Here is a 27,305-nt window from a genome sequence, read left to right on the forward strand (position 1 = left end):
TCCAGTTCAATGTACATGTATTGCAACCACACAATAATCTGGAAGATACAATGTAATGACCCTCACTATTATTTTAGAATTCCTACCAACTTCCAGGTATTGTACTGTCTGCCATGAACAAACAAAGTTCAGCACCAGGTGACACGCTCTTTCTTCACTGCAAAGTCATATAACTGACTTGCTTACTTTACACCAATTTAGTTAACACTGATCATTAGTCAAGGCCAACTTTATGCACATTTTACATACACATTACTAAATTATGTGAGGGCCAAACATGGCCTGGAGCAGAGGGTTCTCAGTCCCATTGTAACAACTCTGAAGGGAGCTGTCAGTGCACAATGTGTCATCATCAGCAAGTCAATCCAATATTCTGAAGTCCATGTTTTTTAATATACCTCTGGCGGGCATTTTCTATTAGACGAGCTTTGCGTTCATTGAAAGACAGCATTCGCTCCTGTGCTGAGCGGGCAAACGAAGGTGCCGATGTATCCAAACATGAACCCTGCAGAAAAATATTTAAAACGAGAATTGGCTTCATCAATAGAAAATGAAATATTCATACATATACAGGTCACACTCTTCTTTGTTCCATGGAAGCAAATTTCACACTATTATTATATTTGCCACAAAAACTCCAATTTAATTTGTAACTTACCAACTAAGTACTATTTTTGATCAGCACAATTCATGATTCACACACCAGTGGCATTACTTGTTTTAAACCACCCATTTTGTTTTCCATGTATTTGTAGTTGAAACAGTATGTTCACTGCTTACAATAATGCAAAATAAAATACATGTGTGGCTCATATGGAATCATTTGATGCCTTTTAACCCATTTACAGCCATAGGTGCATGGATGCAGTGTCGTTAAACTGGACAGCTTCACCAACAGCACATACATGCCTGAGAAGGTATTTTTAATCATTTTATTATTTCATGAAGTTGCAACTGTTTTCTTTGCTCTACCATGGTTTATTATGAGATGCATATTACTGAAAAATATTCTGACACGTATTGATACTGACTGATACTGTTCTGCTTCATTTTGGTAAAAATTTGCAGTTGACAGACATTGGGTTAAGCATGAAGAAAAGCAAACAAAGCAGCAAGAAAAATTTTATTATATGCAGAATACACCAGAAACCTCTACTAATAATATCCACACACCGCAAGGTCCAAAGCAGAATATTTCTGTAACCTGAATGATAGTAAAGTATAAGCACTGAACCACAAAACAAGAGATGTCACGTTTCACACAAAAAGTTCAAAGCTCATAAGGTCACATTCCTGGAACAGATTTAAAGCTCCCAAGAAGCAAACAAAATATGTGTCTGCAGAAAGAACAAAACTGAATGTGTTCATGTTTTGAGTGTACATTTTATCAGCACCCTGTTACGTATTACTGTGGAACCTCTGAAACCTTCATACCTCCATCAAGAGTGTGTGCCAGCATGCATGTGGCATGCACTGTCCAGGTCATACTGCACTCCATGTGCTGGAAGGTGTTGGACCATCCCCCCCACACACACAGTGAACTTGTCATCATGTGACTCCCATGCCTTTGGCACCATTAAGAGAGCAAGGCCACTGTTGCTATGGTTACAGTGGATCCATCAGTTGGTACATCAAAGGGATGGATCTCTCTCTCATACAAAACATGAGGAGACTGTTCTTATTACCTTCCACTCCTCTACTCACAACATTCCCCAAACTGCTTTCATTTGCATATGTCTCCTAATAATTATTTTATGCCCACATCCTGGTCATCTGTGACTTCTCCTGTTGCTTCACAACACAACATCTGAATACACTAACGGGAAGTCGCTGTGGTGCAGGTCGACTGCTACTTCATCTTTGTCACATATTAGATCAGCACCTGCTTCTAACGGACTGTATTACATTCCAAACATTTATTTAGTTACTAATAGTACTACATAATACAACAAATGCTTTACCTGTATAGTATTAGCTAGTGTGTGTGTGGCACTGGAAGTGGAAGGAATGTTCTTTAAGTCCTGCGTCGTCATACTCAAAGGGCTGGGTGATGGCAGTGATTCCACCTGTGGTATGTATGTCACCACACCTTCTAATATATTAGAGATGGTCACATCAACACTCCGTGTTCGGACTGCAAAATGGAACATGATAACTAATCTATGTCAGATCAGCTATAAACTGAGGAAATGAGAACAGAATCAGCATCTACCACACACGATCCAAACCTTCAGAGCCATAACCACCACAAATCCCATACTACCTGAGCTGTAAGCTTTTAACAACAAATTAGAACTGACTGCTTGCAACTGTTAAAATGACAACTCCAATGACATTACTATGCATATAAAAAAGCACTTTAAAAAGCTTTTAACTGAGATCATGCAGAGAACTGACTATTTTAAATAGTTTTTAATCTTCTTGTAAGTAACAAAACAAAATATAGAAGTAAGATATTGACTGAAAACAGGAAGCAAATTTTTCCTTCCAAAGACATAACTATGTAATGCGGGGAATATATATGGCAACTGTGCCACAGCACACACAACTATGTGCATTCATTTTGTGGGTTACCACCAATACAGCACAAAGACTGTACCATACTACAGCTGCCAAATATCCAACCCATACAATACTACAAAGAGGCCAGACTATCCCCAGACTGGCCAGCCAGAAATTTGTTCCCCCATGCTTGTTCACTGCTGGTCGCCAAACCATCACTTACTCACCTGATGCTTGCTGGCTTATATCAGAAGCATTCTGTGTTTAGTTGTCCTTGAGATATCTACAAGTGCAGTCACCAGTGTTCAGAAATGAAGTATACTGTTGAACAGAAACTATTCATATACAAATCTCTGCACAATATTCTTTGGGAAAGAAACACTACATAAAATTTCACAGTAGTAGCAGCCTGACAATACAGTGTCCTGTAAAGCAATGATTTACAATACCATAACAAAATTATGTTCCATAGGATCAGTATTGGACTGAAAGAAATCTCAAAAGAAATGTACTGACTGAAGAAAAATTTAGTAACTTTGATGCTTAATTAGAAATAACTCTGAAAAATTTGTTATGTCTTTTGAGTCTTCAGTGTTAACTGACAAAATGTACAGCTCAGGTTGGTACAAAACCGTTAAAGTTATGGTCTTTAAGTGGTTATGTAATCAGCCAGAATCAGAGACACTGGAGCACAGAAAATCCTCATGCCACTATGTGATTTGAGAGTTGAGGTTTGATGTGCAAGTAATGTATGCAGAATAACTGGGCCCATGTTCTTTCATGAAAAAACGAATTCTGAACATTATGTGAGATTGATTCTGTCACCCTTCTTCAATCAACTGACTGATTCTAAAAATCATATGGATATCTTATGCAAGATACTGCAATGGCACACACTGCAAAATATTCTATTGATGTATTACATTTAATTTTAAGTAAACGAGTCATAAGTCAAGGACCGTGGCCTCTGTGATGACCCAATTTTAATCCTTGTGATCTTTATTTGTGGTGAAAGCTGAAAGAAAAGGTGTTCATGAACTATCTGTACTCTTTGGAAGGACTTCAAGAAAATGTTAGGCACAAAACTGTTGCTATTCCAATACAGCAGTTTCAACATATGTCTAGAAACATGTTCTCATGATGTGAGGCATGCTTTGGAGCAGAGGGTCACCACCTAGCGACTCTTGTATAAAATAGTGTACGTTACACTACAGCAGAAAAGTAGGCTGTGAATTATCAGCTACTGTAGCAGGTGTATTTGAGAAGACTGCCATGTCAGCTGCAGCAACCAGTCTAAGGACATTCTGCCCTCCCTGTACAGACAGGGTGTTCTGTCATTCTAAGCAAAAAAGTGTGTATGTATGTGTCCTATTCTGAATGGTTCCCAAGACAAAGCTATTTAACTGTACAGTTCCAACATTGTAGATAACAAAGAAATATTACATACTGTTTCCAATACCAGTATTTATTGTTCTATTGACACAGTTGGTACAGTTCACCTAGTACAGCACATTTTCAAAAAATTCCACTGTCCACATCAATGCACTTTTCAACTCGTGTGAGGACACAGCATGTTACTCGTCTGTACAGTGTAACACCTCTATCTTGGAAAGCGTTCAGAATAGGACACATGTATATATATATAATTTGTTGCTTACAATGACCAATACTATGATCTCCAAGAATATTGATCTTTCCTCCTGGGACACCTGTATATGATCTTACAGTACATGTAATTCAGTGTTTCCTTTGTAAGACATGTCCCTCATGAACAAATGACTTGGAAATACGTGGGGAAATTAAACACATGAAAGTTCTTAATATATAATTATGTCAAGTCATGTCAAATGGTTGATAGTAAAGAATTTGGAATACAACAGCAATGACATCAAATATAAGCTGTATATAGACAGAAATGCTTGGTCATCTCTCTATGAGGAAAATACCTTTTTCTGTGATACAACTTCTCACAACAGAAAGAGCACACTATACAAATTCAGACCAAAGGACCTGAAGATGAAGAAGGGCAATTTACTGCCCCAGGTGCGAACGAAAAAAGGTCCGTGGGTCTGTACCATATACAGGTACACAGGGAACTCATACTGTCCTTAGACCAGACCAATGTAAACTGTACTTTTTGTCAGTTAACAATGAAGGCTTGAAAGATGTTACCGACTTCTCTGGGCTTGCTTTTGATCGAGCACTGGTATTACCAAGTTTCTCTGCAGTAAGTACCTGTTTCTTTTAAGAATCCTTACTGTCCTGCACTGATCATCTGAGGGAGGGGAGAAACAAAAATGTTATGATATTGTACATCATTGCTTTACAAGGCACTGTTCTGTCAGGCTGCTATTTCCTGAAACCTTCTATGGCATTTTCTCCATAAAGAATGTTATACAAAGATCTGCATATCAATAATTTTTGTTTAACAGTGTACTGCATTTCACAACACTGGCTACTGCATTTGTATGCATCTCAAGGACAACTAAACACAGTGCTACTGATATAAGCCAGCAAGCATCAAGTGGGTAAGTGATGGTTTGGCGAACAGCAGTGAACAGGCACAGGTTAATAAATTTCTAGCTGTACACTTTGAAGTTTGTCATCCCTGCTAAAGAACAAACAAAAATACATCACAAACAACACATGTTAAGTACCTGATCTTCCAACAATTACTGGATGACAAAATATCTCATACCGACAGAAATTACAGAACTTTTTACTATATTCTGAACTGAGTACAAATTTTATTATAGACATTTTGCATGGGACAATTATAATTCCCATAAATGGGTCGTGTGATTTATGCTCCTTCACATGGTTCCTGGTTGATGTCTCTGAACTAAACAGTTAGGGAGACAGAGGCTTTACCCTGTTATCATGATGGCTGAAACAACTGCAGCAGCTTCATAACCAGGGGGTCACTTCTTAATTCAGTCTCAAAACATTAATAACAATAACATCAGCTACAATTTACTTTCAGTTTTTATTGTTTCTGCTTGGTAGTGGCTTTCAGGGAACAGTCACAGCACTATCCTTCACATCTTCTGGACAGATTGATGTGCATCACAAAAATCTTATTCAAAGTAACTATTAGCTTAATTAAGGTTCAAACAGGGTATCTCCCAAATACAAGTCTATGAAGTTACTTCTGCATCAATGTGCTTGGCATCAGGGTGCCACACAGTGATTTAAATTAATTTCTCTCATGTAAGATTTGAGGTTTTCACGGCGGTGACTATGAAGAAAGCAGTCTTCTGGGATGTGGTGCTGTGTTATTGTCTTAACCGACGTTTCGGAGGAACGTATCGCCTCCATCTTCAGGGTAGAAGACAAAAAGAAATCCAGTGAACCAGCATGAGCACGAGCAAAAGACTTGAGTCCAGTCAAGTAAACCAGCTGTATAAGAGCAAGAAGAGAATGGAGAGGGGCTACATGGGGAATCAGAAGAGAGGAGGGAGGGGAAGGGTCTGGGGAGGTGGGCCAGCAGGTAGCAGGCCAGAGCAGGTATAGAGTATGTGTCGGGGAGAGAAGGCAAGGTTAAATGGAGGGCATTAACCCTGAAGTTCGGGGGTTGGGAAGTGAGTCGGGCATGGACCTGCGTGGCCTTGTGGATCTGGCGTCAGGTCCTGGAGGTTTCTTGAGGGAACAGATGAGAGGCTTCCATAACTTGCTGAGACAAAACCCCACCTCTCTGTTCATATTGTCGGGATGGAGTTCAATCTCAATGGCCTCCCTAATTATGCAATCCATGTATAGGGTCTTGGTGGCGAGGATGGAGGTATTCTGAAGCTGAATGTGGTGTCCCAAATCGATGCTGTGTTCAGCCACAGCTGACTTGTCCGGATGTTCGAGACAGATGTGCTGCTGATGCTCCTTCAAGCTCGTGTCCACAGAACAGCCCGTCTGCCCAATATAGACCTTGCCACACTCGCAAGGGATTCTGTATACACCCAGTGTCCTTAGTCCCAGGCTATCTTTGACCAGCCTGAGGAAACTAGATAGTGTCTTTGGAGGCAGGTCCACTGATTTGATGTTGTGCCAGGACAGCACTCTGCTGATACGGTTGAATATAGTCCCGACATAGGGCAGGAAGGCGACTGAGTCCGGTTTATCGTCAGGCCAACTGATGTTCAGATGGTTGAGAACTCTGTGGATCTGCTGGTTGTTGTATCTGTTCTGCCTCAAAACGTCCCCAGGAGCACCAACTCCGCATGTAGGCTTTCTTGATCACATAGAGCTCTAGCTCCTGCTCATGCTGGTTTGCTCACGGATTTCCTCTTGGCTTCTATCCTGAAGATGGAGGCGATACATTCCTCTGAAACATCGGTTAACACAATATCTACACAGCGCCACAACCAAGAAGACTGCTTTCTTCAATTTCTCTCATGTTTGCTTTTGCTTTAAGAATCTGAAACTTTGGCTCCTAATATTAGAGACAGAGAACTAATTTCTCACTGCAGTGACCATATAACATTACCATCTTCTGTGACGTGATGCCATGTAATATAGTAGACAGTTGCTGGTGTTTCAGAAAAACATTCTGCCTCCATTTTCAGCCTAGATAATGGAGGGTATACATTCCTTTGAAACTTTATTAAATATCTACAACACTGCAGAGTGTCACAACCCAGAAGATGGTAATCTTCATCTGGGAGAAAGTTAATTCCATCATGCTACTCACCAAGATCTCTAACGACGACATCGTGAGGCACATACGGCAGCACTTCACCCACCTGGTGAGCCATGCGCTGCAGTTCAGAAGTGGAGGTATTGTGGACAATGATGGGCTGACTTTGCTCCACTAAATATCGTTTCTCATACTCTGCTTTGTCTGAAGCAGTATGTTCGGTCACCACAACTCCCAGATCGGCGGCCAACAGTTTTGCAACACGCTCCCCTAACTGAACCTCACTTTCTCCAGCTTCTTTCACCACTGCCGGAAGATATCTGCAATAGATGAACATAAAAAACCATGCTCATGTCTAACAAACATCAGCACAGCTACCAAACAGAGTACACCAATCTGTCCAAGACCAGTTTTACCAGCATAACAGCACTCATCACCAGTATGGTGCATTTAGAGTTCTGAAGGATCAGACATTATAAATTCAAAACAGTACTACAATATTTGCTTTATAATATTTTTCAGCCTATAAAACAATCTTGAATGTAAGACGACTACTCCTAACGGAAAATTTCAAAGAAAAATAATTTTATTTCTTAAAAATAAAACTCTCAGGTGTAGTAGGCTCTCAATATAAAGTGGGTGTCAAGGGAAAGGCAGGTTCAGTTCCTGTGTAACCTGCAAAACTGACATTCATCTATTTCTGGAATCCCTGTTATTACTGATACAGTATTTAACCATTAACAAAAATATGTACATGAAATTTAAGGCATAATTAAAACTGTGGCTAGGCACCTAAAAAGGATGCTGACTAAATTTTGTTTGAATAAAATTATCCCGATCCTATTCAGCTTATTTATAATTTTCTACACTGTAGCAGTGAAACCTAAAATATTTAAGTTGGCGTACAATTCTTAACCTAGCATCGAAAAACCTTTCACATTTTTTAACATTTTTAATATACTTTTTAATATTTTTATAGTACTTCAACACATTATAATTTGATATGCAATATACCCTTATATTTGCCTTGTATCTTATTTATGTATTTGCAACTTTATTATAACATCCACTTGAGGCAGGAGTTTTATGTCAGTACATAACATGACGCATTGCACCGATAAGGATCCATATCAGTATTTCAATGACTATATGTATTCCTGCGTACAACTGCCTGATGATGGTCTTATGTGACCAAAACATGTAGCAGTATAAGATCGAAAATAAAACTGAGTATTTGTTGTGTTGATGGTGACATAATTCCTACATATACATATATATATATATAATAGACTACAGACTGCTCTGTACTTGCAGACTATGTCAAGGAATGTTCGACTACAGCTTCATGTTGTAATCGGAACAATTCAGACTAATTTGTACAATACATTCAAATCCGTGATATAACAAGTGTTTATTGTACTACCTACATTGTTCACAAAATGAAGCAATCTTGGGATGACTTATTAAAATTAAGAGCTAAGAACATCAGCAATATACAAAGCTTTCGGAATACAATGTAGTATATATATTCAGACATTTTGCTGACATTCCTACTGTCACTGTACCATGGCTATGAAGATTAACCTTCCAAATGCCATTCAAGGAATTACCGTTAAGACTTTCACTCCAACCATCTAGATTTAAAATGGTCTGGATATGCAGTACAGGAAGAGGGAGAATTTTCATTTGAAAAATTTGCGATGTGGCAACCTGGAAAACTGAGAAAAAGATGGGAATATAATATTTAAAGGCATTTGGGAGAAACTTGTAAGCTGAACTGAACATCCATTCTACCATTGCTCCAAGGAGTGTCTGTTACTTCTCACTGATAGCGGCCTCTGTAGTCTAGAGGTAATGTTCCCACTTCATGACTCGTAGTACGCGGGTTCAAAAACCCGGCGGAGGTCGTGGAATTTTTAAGGGCGGAAAAATTCAGGGAACAAGTCCTCCGGGAGGGACTTTAAGCCGTGGGTTCCGCGTCATAGATTTACGGCACGTAAAAGAACCTCATGTCTCTAGGAGACCTCTGAGCAAAATTAGGCAACATTTCCCGCCCAAGTAGTTTCCGATTCCTCCGGTAGATGGGTGAAGTATTAGGTACCACTGCCAGAGGAGGGGGTCCTCTCTGACAGAAGGGGACTATTAGATACCACTGCCAGAGGAGGTTGGAACCTTGCTGGCAGAAAGGGGCTGATAGTAAGCACCAGTACCAGTAGGGTATGGAGACAGTAGAAATTAAAGGGGGACGCACAATGGACCACTAACCGGTCTAAGTGCATGGGGAAACCCACCCCCTCAATACGGAATACGGAATACTTCTCACTGATTCTGGTACACACATAAAACTACTGCGCTGGTTCAAATGTCTTTAAATTAAACCTACAGTTAAAATCTGCATATGCAGACATTCGTTTTATATATTTTTCAAACTATATGAAACAAAAATATGCTTTTTTTGTTGTTATTGCTTTCTAACTTTGCTTTAAAATATGCCACTGGCCAACAGCGAGGGACTGAAACAGAATGGGACACATCAGTTTCTGGTCTATTCTGATGATAATTTACTAATCAAAAACATAAATACCATATAAAGAAAGAGTTCCAGAAGGACAGTTACATATTATACACTGCATCAGAGGAATCTGCTGAATAATAAATGATGTGCAACTGGATGCTACAATACAATATTATGAATACTGGATGGGCTACTGCTCATTAAACAGTCAAACATCTTCTCAACAGAACAGAGCAACCCTTGTTCAGTGGTAGCAGGCTGGAGCAACAAACAGTAATATTACATATTAGGAATTGACAAAATGGTGAGAAGATGCACAGAGTCCACTGCAAATCACTGCAAAGAATCATGGATACATATTAGTGAAACAGATGTAACAAGTAACACTTAAATCATTATATCACCATAATATTTAATTAAGGGTCTCTAAGGTCCTGCGGTTAATCTGCATACCAGACAGTCTACTATATTACTGTCTTACATTTCATCATGTTTTTAGCCTACTTTCCTTATTCTGAGAAAATAAAAGGAGGCTTATGAGATTACCTTGCTGTCTGTATATCCTTCTGTTCATGTATCCTTGGACTCGTGAGGCCTATGGGTTCACCTTGCTACCTATCTTTTTGTTTGTGAATCACCCCCTCCTAAGTTTTATTAGGAAGTTTATGAGATCACAATGCTGTCTGTGTGTACCGCCTCATTTTTTTGTTTTCCGTGCAGTCTGTGTCATATCAAAGGGAAGTAGGCAATTAGTTCTTCACAGAACTTCTTGTTTATCTCATACAGGATATAAGTAGGGTCATCTGTGCACGTGAGTCTCTGTGTGTGTGTGTGTGTGTGTGTGTGTCTGCTAGCGAGCAATATCTATATATCTAGGTATTAATGCTAGACTTTATGCAATTGTATTTATGTACTCCCATACAACCCATAATGCATTAAGTTTGTTCAGTGAAGAATAACCTATTAAGAAACCTAAACCCTGCACTGGACAAGGCTTTATTGTGCCTGAAGCAAAGGAATGCAAACAAGTACATTCTAAAAAGTCAACATAAGCTCACCTGAGAGTAAAAATGGTGCAAGGAACAAACAGAAACCAGAATATGTCTCCCCATATACCAGTAGCTAAAGCTGAGGCTGCAACATCAGCAAATGGCGGCCGCCACGCTCGGATAGTTAGCGGCTGAATGACATCACCCAGACAAAATGACCATGAAGAAAACCTATTAACAGCAAGTGCAAGATGGCTAAAGACACTGCACCCAGAGGCAAGACGAAATATAATAAAATGCTTCATCTCAAGTAACTAAATGTCTGTCTGAACGAAGTCCAATGGCATGACAAATAAAGCTACAAATGAAAAATATTTTAAGGATCATTTCTGAGCACTGGCAGGGTATCTACAGTAGGGTTCTTGGAAAACCAAGAAGAACACGGGAGGATATTAACAATTTTCTTAGAGAAATATTGTGCTTCTTGGACTGCAAGACACATCCAGATTTTAGAAGGAACATTTGAGGAAAAAAACCTACCACAGGTTAGAGGACATACAAAAAATGTAGGCAATTTTCAGGAGAAAAAAGTGAACCTTATACTCTTGAAATACAGCAGGCTGCATGGATGTAAGATGAACTGAACTGGCTCACCATCTGTTGGCAGACTTTTGTACTGGTAATGCTGAATCCCTGGATTCCAGATTCCCAGAATTCAACTTATATTAAATTAAAATATTCACCGGGTTCACAACACAAGCCTGCCCCTGTGTTCAAGTCAAGCCATCTGAATCTAATTCACACCATCACTCCACATTCTTCAAAATATTTCTTTTTCATTTCATGAAAATGTTGATTCAGATTCTAAGTCACCAAAAACCTACACTTACTTCAGTAATCCCACCTTCCCACTTGTTGTGGAACCCTCCGGATGACACAAGACTGGAGTGGCTGATTTCTCCAAGTGGCTTCGAACACTGGCCACAAGTACATCCCTCCCTTGCCTCAGGCCAAACTCCTGCATTCCCAGTGCCCACCAGAATGGTGCTGGCAGCTCCCACACACTGGGCTGCAGAAAGCACACAACCTACTAATATCACTACCACTGTTCAGATGCATTAACAGATATAATAAGCCCAGCAGGAAGCAAGAGTTCACAATGTCTGTAATTGGGAACATGCAAAAAATACTTCATACAAAGTATGTATATATGTGTACAATATATCTCCACACAACATTTCACATAACAAAGTCTAATGATTTACAGGTATCAACATCAGACCAAAAGCTAAATATAGACTTTACAGGGCCACTGCACTATTTTGTATTAAACAACAAATTACTTTAATGAAAGCTGCATATTTTTCAAAGTTCCACCCTTACATTACATCACATGGTGTCAGCACTGCTCACTCCCACCTCACATGTTCGTACAGATGATATGGTGGTAACTACTGACAACAGGCATTAAAAAGTAAAAGCAAAGCTATCCCTGTACCAGGCCATGAAGGCCCACAGGGTTGTGAGACGTTGAGGGTCTCACATAATCTAGACAATCAGCTCAAAGATGGCAGTAAGGTTGTCAGCCTTATGCATAGGCCGCGCTTTACTCCCCAGGAAAATTATTTAATTAATTCCTGGTACCCATTTCTGTTAGAGGCTGAGTGAACCCCAGGGTCATAGTGCAGCTGGAAGGATTAACTCAACTGAAAAAACCCTGAGGACCTCATCAGGACTTGAACATATAACCTTCCAGCTTGTAGCATAGCCCCTCAACCAACTACGATACCATGTGCCCTGACAACAGGCATTAAAAAGCAGAAAAGTGGAGCTGCCTCTAGAGGCTTGATGTGCTTACCAAGTTTATGAAATTCTGTCAACTGGCTCCAAAGTTGTTGGGTGTAAGCAGATGACCACATACATCAACAGATGAATGGACAGATGGATGGATGGGCAGACACAGTGATACCATGCATCTACCTTCCCTTATGAAATAAGGAATACAGGCAACAAGGGTAGGGAAGAAAGGCAATATCAAATTGTACTATACTATTATAGTGTGGTGGTGTGCAAAAGCTTAACAGCAAGGAGACATTTCACACCCACTGTGGATTTATTTGTAACACATTAAACAAAACAAGAGCAGAATGTTTTAAATAATAATGAACCCCTTGTGTGGCTATAAAAATGCCATATACCACTGACTTCATTAGTAAAGTCTATACCAACTGAAATCAGGCTTCACTGTACCTACGCCACCAACTGCTCCATATTCAATAATCATCCCATCACTGGCACTATACAGTCCTAATACTGACAGCATCATGAAATAACCATCTTAGAAGAAAAACTGTATCAGACAAGTGGGGTGCCAACGAAAGGACACTGGGATCATGACTTCTCCAATCTGTTTAGTTACTGGGTGTTCTTTTATGTGGCCAAGACAACTCTTTGAGAGTTCATATGCTACCCAATACGAAAGTTAAAATGGAATACGCATGCAGCTGAAAGTTATTTCACTTGAAATCTTAAAATGCCTGCCACATTATATACATCCGATGACAGAGACACATAATGAATCCTCATGGTCTCACACACTACATCATCTCATGTGCAGAGAATGAAAAAAGCATTAATATCCTTGATAAGAATAAAACAGATCATATCAGAAGATATATATACAAGAATTCTTCTATGAATGTATATTTAATGGTTTAGCTGTGATAATCCACATTTTCAATAACTGTGATCTTCAGGGCAATGACACTGTGTAACCTGCTAGACGAAAATAGAGGCAGAATGTTCCTCCCATTTCTAAACCAAATACGGAAGTGGTACATTCCTCCCAATGTTGATAACAGCCTACCAGACTACACAGGGTCATAACTCAGAAGACAATTTTCACTGCCATGAAAACCTCACACCTTATATATGGAGGGATACACTCGGAGAAGGCCCTGGGTTAATAATTATAAATCATGCAATAATTTACTGATGAAAACAAAACCTGGAAAGTACATATTTTTAGAGATGTGGAAATAACAGGGTTACAGAAAATGCTGACACTGGTTTTCCTCTGCCTTTAAAGATACAAGCTGACATGTCACTCCATGTTCATGAGTTTTGCAGGAAGCATGGTAAGACTGAAAGAAATGGCATGAACTGGATACAAATGCACCAGACCAGTACGGGTAAGTACACAATATTGACAAGTTTTCTTTTCAACTTTAAATTATTGTGTAATTTATAATTACTGATCCAACTGAACTATCATGCACTTTCAGAAAGTCTGCATTAATTGAAAGAGGCTCTAAAATGTATAACATACTTCCATTTTATCTTTTGCATGCTGCTTATTAATTAGATTAGTTCAGAGTACTTAAATTAAAACCACCATTGCCAAACAGACTAGCTCATCACTACTGCATTTCTGCCAATAGATGGTGTCAAGTGTGACATACTGATATTTAGAGGAATGAAGAGGCTTCCACAATTCTCTTGTTTGAATGTCATACAATGAAAGTAATTTTGGTTTGTGTGCCAGCAGCATTTACCACCAAACAGCCTTGTATTGGTCAAATCAAATTACACATGATGGTGCAAAGCCAGGCATTTGTCATGCATGTATCCGATTCTTCAAACGCCTCAGTGTTTAAAATTGTATCACCTACAGTACAGTGACTGAGGAAGAGCACTTACAGTGATGCTCCCACATACAAGATGAACAGCTATATGATCACAAGGTGAAATGTGATTTGCCACCAGAACTTTCACATTCTCATCCCTCACTGCAGTATTTTCTTGCTTCACAACAATGCCCAAGACAATGCACAAGGAGCGCAAAACAAAGCTGTAACATAGCATTGTTGAATTACAGGTACATAGCAGTTAATGCATCAGTACAGTAGAGCTTTACTTTCTGAGCATATTTTGAAGAGGAAGGCATACAGCAATAACATAAACTATCATATTTAAAACTTAAAAATAAAAATGTTTTGTACCAAACACACAAATAAGTCAGTCATAAATGAAATAAAATAGAAAATCCTTCTAGTTCAGAATTGTCATAATACCGTACTTCATCATGTTTCATACCCTCACTTTTCAATGTGAAATTAGACCACATGAAAGATATCAACATAACATTAATCATTACAGTATACAATTAGTTATCTCAAATATCATGACATAATGGCTGGAAGCCAGAACACAGGAATCAACAACAACACAATGTCAACTGAGAATAACTTGTAAATAAGGAGAGTTGTGTATAATTAACTATTTTAAACACCATGGTTACTATGTGTACCACATGCTGGAACATTAAAAAGCTGTGCACTTTGCCCACAGTGCATACACAAGTGTTCTGTGGTGTACTGGTCAAACTTCGGGAGCATGTTTTATAGGTTATTTGGAGTGAAAGTGTCTCAAGGACTATAGGTCAATTTAACAATATTATCGAGTCATGGGCTAGCATAGTGTAGCACTGAATAAGAGGCCCTTTCAACTCACATTTATTATAATTTTAATGCACACAACAATTAAGTTTCAAAGTTATTACAACACGTGTTCAAAATGACCACTATGCATGCTGCGAATTGTTGTGCCATTAAAAGGTGCCACCACACGTGTCCCAGTTCATTTCAGATATCAATGGTGGCTTCACCTATGGCTTTTACCGATGCCTTGCTTCTGGGTTACCACCATGATACACCCTCCATTTCATCTAACCCCACAGAAAGAAACCTAATGGGTTTAAGTTGGAAGACCAAGTGGGCTAGGACTCCAGTCCACCTCTTCCTATCCATTTTCCATCACAATCTTCGATTAAAAACTCTGTTACTGCTCTGCTGAAATGTGGAGATTCTCTGTTATGATGTAGCCACATTCATCTTGGTGTTGCAAAGAGGCATATCCTCTAAACACAGCGGTAATATACTTTTCCAGAAAATTCCTGTAATACAGCTGTTAAACATCCCTTAGTAACGTGTGTCCAATAAGGTCTTTGCCTAATACTCCACACCATGCATTAGCTAAAAATTGGCATTAATAATGACATTCTGCTACCACATGTGTATTTTCATGTTCCCAATAATGTTGGCAATACCATCCCAGGTAAATTGCACCTCATCTGTGAATATAATGCCATGCACAATGTGTAGCTGTGATTGCAGCCATTCACAAAATTGTACACTAGGCATAGTTGGCATGATCACCCACTAGGAGGTGCTGTACTCATTGGAAGTGAAATGGATGCTAAAACAGCATGGTGCAAAATTCTCCATACCTGTGTCTGCACTACTCCAGTCATCCAAAAAATTTTGCGTATACTTCTACTTGGACTTCACTACATTGTTGTAAGAATATCATCTCCATGCCATTGTTGTTCATGTTCTGCATTCACTCAAGGGAAGGACTCACTGCGTATGTTCTCAAATGTTCTGCGATGTGGAATTCTCTGAAGTGGATATTGTTCCCAGTATTCCACCACAGCAGCCCTACCATTTCCATCACAGAAACCATGCATGTAATGCACGTTGGTATATTCTTCATTTGCAAATGTGTCAAGCATTTTGACTATGACAGCACTGTAACACAACACAGCCACACTACCCTAGACAGTGTACAAGCAGGAACTTGGTGAAGTTACAGTAGTTCCAGCTCATTCTACTACCTCTTAACTCGATAACAGTGCTGAATGAACTTATATTTTATTGGACACTTTTTGCTCCAAGTGACTTGTACAAGGGCTATTCAGAAACTAAACTCCATTGAGTTGTTAACAAAACAAGCGATGAGGGAAAAAAGTGATTGTATACAAAAAATACATACATACCTACGCTAGTTCTCAACGTAGTCACTGCTGGAATTGAGGTCCTTTTCATATTGGGGAATAGGGTTTTGTATGCCTGTGTCAAAGAAGTCTGCTGCTGTGAGCTCAGCATGTTTTGACATCTTCCATCAACTCCTAATTATTGCTTAAGCACTGTAATCTGATTAAGTTCTTCAGGTAGGTAAGAAACAGGTAGCAGTCACTTGGAGCGAGATCAGGGCTGTAAGGAGGATGGTCAAACAACTCCCAGCTGAAATGCTCCAGCAGTGCTTGAGTACAAGCAGTAGTACTCATCTGCGGACATGCATTGTAATGGAGGAGCGCTACACCAGATGTTAGCATTTTGCACCTTTTATTCTAAATGACCCTAGCAATTATTTAGGGATTTGCAACATACTTCTGATGTTACTGTGGTCCCTTGTTGCAAGAATTCCACCATCAGCACTTTTTCCTGTCCCAGAAAACAGTTGCCATCAGCTTTCTGGCAGACAAATGATTAAACCTTTTCAGTTTGTTTTGTGAATGTGTGTGTATCTACTGCTCTGATTGCTTTTTGGTTTCAACATTCACAAATGAAACCCAGGTTTCATCACTTGTTACTCGTACAATGTGACTGAGAAATTCATCACTATCTTTGTGGTATTGCTCTAATCGTCTAAGCCAAAACTATTCCCTGCATTTTGCGTGCACCCGTGAGCATTTTTGGAACCTATTTTGCATAAAACTTGTGATCGCCAAACCTAAGTGTGACAATCTCGTAGAGAACAGTGCATGAAATTGCGAAGCACCGTCTTTCATAATTATTTTGGTCAACACTTTGAACAAGGTCATCACTCACTACAGATGGCCGATCACTTCACTCTTCATCGTGAATATCTGTTTGCCAGTCTTTGATCATTCTATACGGATGTCTTACACCTCCTTCACACTTTACACTTTGGTCACAAACCACGGATAATTCACCATGAATTTCCACAGCACTCATGTTTCTAGTGTGAATAAAGTGGATAACAGCGCGAATTTCACAGCTGGCAGGATTATCAATTGCAGGACATATCATAACTCACTCTGTAGAAACAAGAACAAACACTAGCCTACCAGTTGTGATGGTTTATGAGGCAGTGAGTCATGTGATGCTACCTCACACAAGCTCTCCCCCAATCCTACATTAGTTGACTAAAATAAAAGGAGGTTACCTCAAAACAGCCCTCATAGAACATGTCCCTGAAGTTTGGCCAGCATGTCCTGGACCACCCCGATTATGTTTCATACGACTGTCACAACAAACAGCAGTTACTTCTACTTCCCTATACAGCATTAACCAGTAGGTCTTTGTAATGAAACTGCAGTTTGTTTTCTGCAAAGTAAGAAGCTAGTTTCTGTACATTATTTAGATAAGTTTCGGGCTTCAAGGGTTTCAAACTGTATAAAGGGTGAGTGCAGAAAGATGAGGAGTGTAAAAACTGTTAAGAATACTTTTGTTTCATGGTCATTTGAAGGGAAATTAGGATAAGAGGTTTTTGGACCAGACAAGCTGGAGGTGTAGACCACACTATGTACCCACCAAGAGGCCGCACCATAGCTCAAGTGGTTAGTCACTGGCTTCCCACCGTGGCGGCCCGGGTTTGATCCTGAGTCTGGTCATGTGGGATTTGTGGTGGACAAAGTGGCGCTGGGGCAGGTTTTATCCCCTGCCAATCTTCATTCCACCAATTGCTCCACAATCACCCTCACCTATCATCTTGGGCTGGTACAACAGGCCAGAAGTGGCTGCAGTACAATGGACTTAGTCCCACCCCACTAGCAATAAAAAAAATGTACCCACCAAGGTCTATGTATGCACACAAACACATATTTTAACAAGGTGTGATATTCCAGAGCTGCTTGGCTATGTGTATCCTTTATTTTGTTGTTCCTGCATACTGTTAGAATGAGAACAGAGCTGGACTCACATGGAAGTGACATTAACATGTCATGAAAGGCACTGAAGCATATATGTCAAAATTCTACACTAACAATGCAACAGATTTAGCTATGGTACATAATGTTAGTACTGGCACAGAACTGGACACAGTATGTACCACAGGGTGCATGTTGGTAAAAAGAGACATAACTCTTAACACTTTGTGGACCGGCAATTTAAATATTTAAATCAACCTGGGGACTGGCATTTTTAAACCTACTACCCTAACTTGTGCACTGTTCACTTTAAAAATTAATATAAAATCTCATAATTAATTTTATGAACTTAAATTTTTGGAGAACACTTACCAATGCTCCTAGAAGTGCTTGAGAGTGTGATATTTCTGGAAACATTCCCCTTTGTGAAGTGGCATTACACAGAACTTGCAAATGTAGGCAGTCATACTCCTTTTTCTGTGAACTGTGCAAACACGACATTGCCTAGAAGGATACTTCCCCTTGGAATGTTCACTCTTCACAATTTTCACGGGGGTATATTTCCGCATATCACCCAAGAGTCGCCCACGGGGGTCCACATGACGCCTGAGAGGGGTGGGAGTTGACGGTCCCAGTCGCACTAAGTCTGTGTCTGACTTTCGTTCTCTCGCCATCATCTGATCTGTAGCCCAGGCCTTTGCCACATTCATCAGAAATGCTTTGTATTTCAATTTCGAATTGGGGTTTAGATTTTTGTAAATCAAAAATGAATTGAAAATGGCACAATTTATAAGTCACAAGGCAACTTTCTTTGTCCACTTTATTGTTTATCTATGAAGAGAATAATAGGCCAAGTATTGATCGGCTCTATCAACTCCCTTCATGAACATATTATACTCAGAAATACAAATAGGCTTCTTTACTTGTCCATGTCTCCTTTGAACATGAACCATGCTCGAATTGTGAATTGTGGAAATCATATTCACAACACGAGTATCTCTATCTCCAAAAAACAGTTCTGCTACTTCAGACACTTGCGCTGTGTCCGATGGAATTTGTTTCACCCCTGGATTTCCAGTAAACTGTCCCAAAGTAGGCGTTTTGTCTACTTTTCCCCATGTGGCTGTACCCGCAATTTTACTACCTGCACTTCTGTCAGAGCTACTTTCACTTTTATTGTCTGTGGCTACGCTTGTTTGTTGACCCCTCTCACTGCCACTGTCTCAGTTTCACTACTCCTCTCACAAGGCAAGTCAAATAGCTCATCCGAGAACGAGTAAGATATTTCTTTTTCTCCGAGATATCGCTTCGTCTTCAACTGCCTTGATTCATATTGCACTAACATCCTGCCTGGTACATAACAACTTGAAGGGTCAAAGATTATTTTCCTTTGGAGGGGGAACCAAAACAGCGAGGTCAAGTTACTACCTACTAGGCTAACATTCCAGAGTAATATTACGCAGTAGTCATTCATTTGGGTGGCACCAGAGAGATGTATAGTTTGTTGTAACTTATCGTTTTCTAAAAACCAGTTAACAGGCGAACGGTCCACCACGTTTAAGAGCGAAAAACCTTTTAAAGGGTGCACGGTCCGCAAAGTGTTAAAAGTGATCGACTGTAATGTACTGTTGATGAAGTCTAACAGTATAGTAATTAGTTGATAATTCTTAGTAGTAACATTGCTTTTACAAAATCTCATACCTGCATTTGATGACAAACTACTAGAATTTGGCAACTTTGTTTTACATTTTGTTGCAGGCAGCTTCTTTTGTGAGAAGGTGTCCACAACACTGGCAGTATCTACATTGTACAGCACTGAATGGCAAGATGAATGATGAATTGGAAAGAATTTGAAAGGAAGCAGTCATGACCTAACTGAGGCATTATCCCGGTACTTCCTTGAAATGACCACAGAAAGCCACAAGAAACCTTAGTCAAGATAGTTAGTGTCCTAGCCAAATTTCAAACCAAGCCACCTTCCTAATACGAGTCTGGAGTGTTACCACTAGACCAACCAACTTGGTTGTTTTAGAGATGCCACACGAAAGGCATGAGGTATCACTGGATTTGCTACATGTCACATGATCTAATACCCAAGTAAATGCACTAGACAAGACACTGTACCATGTCAAAGAAATACAATGCATGTGACATGCAGAATACAATAAAATTTATCCTGCTGTTATAGTCTGAAATCTGTGACCATATCTCAGGTATCTCTTGCAGGTGAAGAGAATATGGAGCAAGTACCGTAACTCACTCCAAAGTTACCACGTCACTAATGTAACCATGGCTCCAGTTATGAGTCCAATAGTATCTTTTACAGAAAAAGTTGTGATATCCAGTCCAGCACTTCCAGGACCACAGGGATGCCAAATATCATAATATTTTGGATATTAGAACATAATGCCTAATGTGTATTTTAGTGTACCTACCCACCCTGTCCGTGGACAGACATGACCATTTGATTTGTCACTTGATATTCTGTCCTGTTTTCCTTGCAGCATTTCTCTTATCATCATTCCTTATGAAATGTGGTGTGCATAAAATCCTCAAACCGATGACGACATTTCATCGCATTCACACTTAGTCACTTCCTGGTCAACAGAACTTTTTGGATCATGCAGTACCAAGTATAGCAGCTTTTACTATGTAACTCCATACACTGCACACTCTGAATAGTTTACATTCAGCAACCTTTTCCCTCTATATTATTTTTTCACAAGTTTCCTAAAATAAGGTATATTTAATGTAACAATATTGTGACCTGATGGCTGAAAGCTGGTATAGTGGAATGAGTAGAGGCAGTCATTCCTAGGCAACAGCATGGAAAACATGTTTCCACAGAAATAAATCAATATGCAACAATGGAGGAAATATTGGAAGCGGTGTTTTCTGTGTGGTCCACACCAAGGCTATATAATGTAGGCCAGCAGCAGCTGTGGAGACTGTGATCTGCTCTGTAAAGCCTGTACTGACAGAGGACTTGTGTGTAAAGCAAAAGGAAGAGTTCTTGATAATATATTATATATGTGAAATATACACCTGACGAAAGGTCGAGTGTATTCATAAGAGACAGACCCATCTTCCCATCAGAGATGATGTTACATAAGGACTATTACCACATGAGTTCAGTTGGGAAAAAAAAATCTCTGGTCGTGGGCCTCAAGGGGCCTGACACCAAGATAAACTGATTGGCGGTAAACCGCCAGTCATAAGTAACTCTGACTCTGACTCTGTGGAGGCTTAGGGCCCCTCAGACTCATCTTACATTGAATGGGCAGAATATCCCCTTTGTCAATCATGAAAAATACCTGGGCGTAATCTTCGATAAAAGGATTACGTGGAGACTTCACATAGAAATGATTGAAGCCAATGCCTCAAGAATATTTATTAGAATCTACTCCCTATTCAGAAGTGAGCGCTTAAATGCAAATATTAAACTAACCCTCTATAAGGCACTGACCAGATCAGTAATGACTTACGCTTGTCCCACCTGGGAATTAGCGGCAGACACCTACCACCTAAAATTGCAGTGCATGCAAAACAAGGTTTTGCACACCATTGGAAATTTTCCAAGGTGCACACCAGTCTGTGACTTGCACACAGCTTTCAACTTTCTGTATGTATACCATTATATGACAAAAGTGTGCAGACGACAAGCAGAAGTCATACAAAATCATGAAAATGAACATGTTCGCCAGTATAGGACAAGGTGAAGCCAGACACAGAAAATATAAGAGGCTTTAACCTGGCAGTGGTCAAGTTTACAACCGTTCAAATGATTTAAGTTTACGTTGTAGCATAAGATATGTAAGTTAGGTATGATCTGCTCTGTAAAGCCTGTACTGACAGAGGACTTGTGAGTATTGCAAAAGGAAGAATTTTCGATAACATGTTATATGTGCGAAATATACACTTGATGACACTTGACATGTGACACTGTATGATACTCATTCAACTTTAGTCAAGTGTCACAATGATGGGGTTAATTGGCCAAGCAGAGTGTGACACTTTCCATGACAAACCACTTACATCATGCACCATACAGAAAAGCTGATTACCTTTTCACAGCTGGGAGTTGTGGGAGCAGGGCAGCTACCATCAGTGCTTGGAGAGCTATAAGCAATCTAACACCTGCCAGCACGAGCCCAAATGGTGTGTAGAGCACCAAAAATAGTGCTTTCCATCCTGAAGGATACCTACAATATACACATATAAATTTTGTAATTCTCCATTGCAACTGGCATTTAAAAACATGTTTAATTTAAAGTGCATGAAAAATATGTTGTCCAGGCAGGACTATATTCCATATCCAAATTCAGAGCCAGTCTCCTTGTTCACATGTTGGCCTTAAAGCTGAATAATTCGTTTCACTTTAATTTATCCCCTTGTTGCATAATACACACAAATGTAATACATTAAAGTAGATGCTTCCAGACCAAATGTGCTATATTTCATAAACGTAGATGTTACAATATCAGATTTGCTATTCTTCACAGCAGTCACTATGAACTCTATGTGACATTGCATAGTCTGATGTTTTGGATGAACAGCTGTCTCCATCTTTAACTCTGCCTGCTATCTATTTCTTGACAGTTGTTTAGCTTACTCTTCAATGCAAAACCTTCAACCTTGTTCTTGCTGGTTACTTCCTTTACTTCCTCTTTGATGGTCTGCTTGCTGTCTGCTTCTACGAGGGCTGGAACTTTAATAGTGGCAACTATTTATTTACAACTGATACAAAATAGATGCATGTTTCAAAGTTTAACTGTCCTTCAATTTAGTCACCAGCATTGTGTACAACCCATTGCCAGCGATGTGGAAGTCATAGGATACCTCTAGCAGCGCCTGCTGTGTTGATAGTTCAAATGGAGTGGTCTACTGCCTGAAGAATTTCTGGAACAGTTCTGAAGTGAATGCCATGAAGTGGTTCCTTCATCTTAAGAATCAAGTCAAAGTCACAAGGGCTTAAGTCCGGGGAGTATGGTGGATGGTACAGCACTTTCCAGCCCCATTGACCAAACAAATTAACCACAGCTTGTGCTGCATGTGGCTGAGCATTGTCCTGCAAAATGATGCATGGGTTCTGCAGAAAGTGTCACCGCTTCTTTCTCAAAGCTGGTTGCAGGTTGTGTTCCAAAAATGAATAGTAATACTGCGCACTGACAGTATGCTGTCGGGGAACGGTATGCATTAGGATAACACTATCACAGTCGTACATGAGAATCACCATAACTTTCACATTGCTGGGGTTCTGACGAACTTTTGATTTTAGTGGTGACCCATAATAATGCCATTTGTTCGACTGGTGTTTCATTTCTGGCTTGTACGATTTGGCCCATGTCTCATCCAGCGTAATGATACTCGTACGGTGTAAGAAAGCCTCTCCTTCGTGCTCATTATTATTATTATTAGAGGGGGTGGGTTTCCCCATGCACTTAGACCAGTTATTGGTCCATTGTGCGTCTGCCTTTAATTTTCTACCATCGCCAAACCCTGCTGGTACTGGTGCATTCTATCAGCCCTGTTCAGCCAACGAGGTCGGCCGTCAGTATCTGATACTTCCCCCATCTACCAGAGGCATTGGAAACTACTTGGGCGGGAAATTGTTGCCTAATTTAGCTCAGAGGTCTCCTAGAGACATGAGGATCTTTTACACGCCGTAAAATCTACAACACGGGACCCACGGCTTAAAGTCCCTCCCGGAGGACTTGTTCCCTGAATTTTTCCGCCCTTAAAAATTCCATGACCTCTGCCGGGTTTGAACCTGCATACCTTGAGTCATGAGGCGGGAACGTTACCCCTAGACTACGGAGGCCGCTTCCTTCGCGCTCCAAGTGGTTACGAGCAGTGTCGTATCGTAGCCATTTCTGCATTTCTGTCAAATCATGCGGAACCCACCATGATGCAATTATTCTCGTGCCCAGGTGTTCCTTCAGAATGTGAAGCACAGACGCATGCACTAATCCTGTCTCTTGGGCCAGCTTATGAATCGTGTGGTGTCAATCACTCTCCAGTAACGTGGAAAGAGCATACACTTCTTCACTGACACTAGGACGACCTAGCCGATGCATGTATGTCACATTTTGGCATCCCTCGTTGAAGGCTTTTACCCACCTTGCCACTGTTCTGTAAGGCAATGCAGATTCCCCGGAAGCCTCTTGAAGACCTTGATGACACTGTCATGCTGTATGGCCTCTGGCACATTCAATCTTTATCCAACTCTGTTGTTCCTGTTTCAAAAACATCGTGACAACACTACATTAAACTGCCAGCTAACATGAGGCTCTGTTCTTCTCGTCACTGCGCATGCGCATGATGTGGGAAGGGAGAGTCCATTTGCTCTGAGGTAGGTAGGTAGGTATGTAACTAACGTGTGGTATAAGCGACATTATTTGGTTCCATTGCATGGTGTCTCTACAGCAGTGTTGCCACTATTAAAGTTCCAACCCTCGTAGTTGGTTATTTGTTTGGCTTGTTCTTCAACCGTGAAGATGGAGGTGGTACATTCCTCCAGACTTCAGTGAAATAGTACCAGGCTACAGAAGACAGTATTCTTTATAAATGCTGCTATCCAATTAAGTCCAGAATCTTCCATCACCTTGTCTAAATGTAACTGGCCCTTTTTTCTAAGTACAAGTACCTGGTACTCAGAGGAACATGGTAGAGTAGTTGGTTGAAGCACTATGCTACCAGCTGGAAGGTCACAGGTTTGATTCCTGATGTCACTGGATTCTTCAATTGAGCTAATCTTTCCAGCTGCATTATGGCCCTGGGATCAACTCATTTTCTAATAGAAATGAGTTCCAGGAATCTTCTTGAGGGTAAAGGATCGTTGGCATGTAAAGTTGACAACCTCACTGCCATCTATGAGCCAACTCTAGAAAATGTGGGAGCCTTGACATCTCACAACCCTATGGGCCTTCATGGCCTGTTACAGGGATATCTTTACTCTTCTGTACCTGGTAATCTCCTGATCAACCTTTGCCTAAGAGTTAACATATACAGTGCACTGGCAGGTGTGCGATGTCAGACTCCTGTTTGTCAGCATGCATTCCAGCTGAAAAAAAATCATCGGATACTACCCTTCATCTTGGCCTAGGTCTCCCAAGTGGTTTCTCCCCTTCTGATTTCTAAATTAAACTTTTGCATACATTTTTAATATTTGCCATGCATTATATATACTTTTCCCATAACACCCTCTTTTATTTGTTCACTCCAGTAATGTCTGGTAAAGTTACAGTATAAAACAGAAGCAAAATAAACACCACCTTCAGAGCAGCATACATTGCTCTTATATTAATTCTGTTTTGTTTCAAAATGTTGTTTTTAAAAATTACCTTAAACCTGTGTTAAAGAAACTGAAATCACAATTTGAGATCTTGTGCCTAAATGATGTATACATACCAGTACTTGAGTAAACAGAAATGTGTTCCAGAGCCTTCCTCATATTCCTACGTGTACCAGAATAACTAGATACTTTCTAAGCAAGCAGTTATATTGACTTCGTTTTTGAAATGGCCAGTCAGGCAAGTATTTCTACTTTAAGATAAAAGAATAACACTTTGGTTTAAGTATTAAACAAAGACATTTGTGACTGCATTTTACCACATATTTGATCCTCCAAAAGATGCACTGATATTCTAATGTGATCTTCCCTTTCCTGCTCCTGGGAAATAATAGTCTTTTCAGTAATACCGTAATATGCATGTATGTGATGTGAGAGTAGATGTACCCTAAGAAAACCTGGTTCTACCATGCTCAACAGGAATTGATCATTACACAGGAGCCAGGACTACACATCTAAATAAAATACAATAAAATAAAAATAATTAACCAATACTGGTCTAATTTTAACTAGTTAAAATTATCCTGTTTACTTTAATTTAATTAAAACAAATTAGCTATGATGCAAAATTGAAATCTGCATATACTGCAAACAACATGTACCCTTCAGGAACCAGGGCAAAGGTTTATATAATTTACACAACAATACGACCTTCCCCCGATTATAAACAATGGCCAATGAAGGTTGGATAGCAGAAAAGTTCAGAGGGACTGCGTAAGTATTGCCTGATAATTGCCTGAAATAGTGGTCGAAATATGTACGTAGTGTAAAAACTGCATAATTACCTTAGAATTATACATATATTGTGAGATTGAAACTGAATAAAACCGTCTTTCCATTTTTTCATTTCATTTGACTACACATCACAAGTACTGCAGTGTAGGATTTCAGGTTCTCACAGCAGTGGTTATGAAGAGTACTATCTTGTGGGATATAATGCCGTGTAGTCCGTTAAAGTCAGTCGACGTTTCAGAGGAACATTTCTCTCCATCGACCCTGGTCGAATAAGCAGAGCAACATTCCAGCGTGAAAGCAGGTGGAAATCACTGGTTGACTATAAACGGACTACACGGCGTTATGTCACAAATACTGCAGTGTTTACGTGGATGTTCCTAGCAAACGCAAGTATCTCATACAATCCATTTCCGGCAAACACAACGGAGCATTAAACGACTTACACAAACGGTACTATTCCATATAGTCCATATGATACCACACAGGCTACTTAACGTTACCTGTTTTCGTCGAAAAGTTCCTTTACTTCCACATTAGACATGATACAGTTTGTCACTTTCTGCAATGGGCTTCTTAAAATATATAAATATATAGCGAGTCTGTTAGCTCAATCTGATACAGTCACAGAATAAACATTATCAACACAATTCGTCACCACCTTCACATGACGCCATGACACAGGCTGAACCCAACCAGACAACACGGATAAAACAAGTACAGATGTGCAACTCACCATTGATTACGTATGTAGCTTTACACATAGATGATATGAGTCAGCATCGCTAACAAGGTCAACAATGAGGTCAACTGCTTTGCACGATTTGATGTTCCCGTTGCGTTCAGTACCGTTC

General features: G+C 39.9%; 1 protein-coding gene across 2 annotated transcripts; it reads right to left on the bottom strand.

The window, feature by feature from the left end:
* On the bottom strand, positions 1–27,305 carry LOC111865911 (ancient ubiquitous protein 1). 2 transcript variants are annotated; one of them, XM_023854352.2, is made up of 8 exons: positions 27,188–27,305; positions 22,433–22,570; positions 14,336–14,486; positions 11,527–11,705; positions 10,706–10,867; positions 7,187–7,452; positions 1,962–2,134; positions 1–505 (listed from the first exon to the last, which is right to left on the bottom strand). In XM_023854352.2, the coding sequence occupies exons 2-8, from the start codon at positions 22,471–22,473 to the stop codon at positions 353–355; spliced, it is 1,125 nt and encodes a 374-aa protein (XP_023710120.1). In that variant the 5' UTR covers positions 22,474–22,570; positions 27,188–27,305; the 3' UTR covers positions 1–352. The 2 variants fall into 2 exon arrangements, with proteins under 2 accessions (XP_023710120.1, XP_023710119.1); XM_023854351.1 differs by lacking the exon at positions 27,188–27,305 and adding an exon at positions 26,955–27,160.

This window comes from Cryptotermes secundus, unplaced genomic scaffold (genome assembly GCF_002891405.2).
Source record: "Cryptotermes secundus unplaced genomic scaffold, Csec_1.0 scaffold1826, whole genome shotgun sequence".
In the NCBI taxonomy this organism is placed as follows: domain Eukaryota; kingdom Metazoa; phylum Arthropoda; class Insecta; order Blattodea; family Kalotermitidae; genus Cryptotermes; species Cryptotermes secundus.

What these genes read in the sequence shown, in the direction of transcription:
- LOC111865911 (XM_023854351.1), bottom strand. Translation starts at nt 26,995, where the DNA reads ATGTCTAATGTGGAAGTAAAGGAACTTTTCGACGAAAACAG. An exon ending in GAACTTTTCGACGAAAACAG is followed by an intron (nt 22,571 to 26,954) that starts GTAACGTTAAGT and finishes TGTATATTGTAG; the next exon opens with GTATCCTTCAGGATGGAAAG. An exon ending in TGCACCATTTTTACTCTCAG is followed by an intron (nt 7,453 to 10,705) that starts GTGAGCTTATGT and finishes CATCTATTGCAG; the next exon opens with ATATCTTCCGGCAGTGGTGA.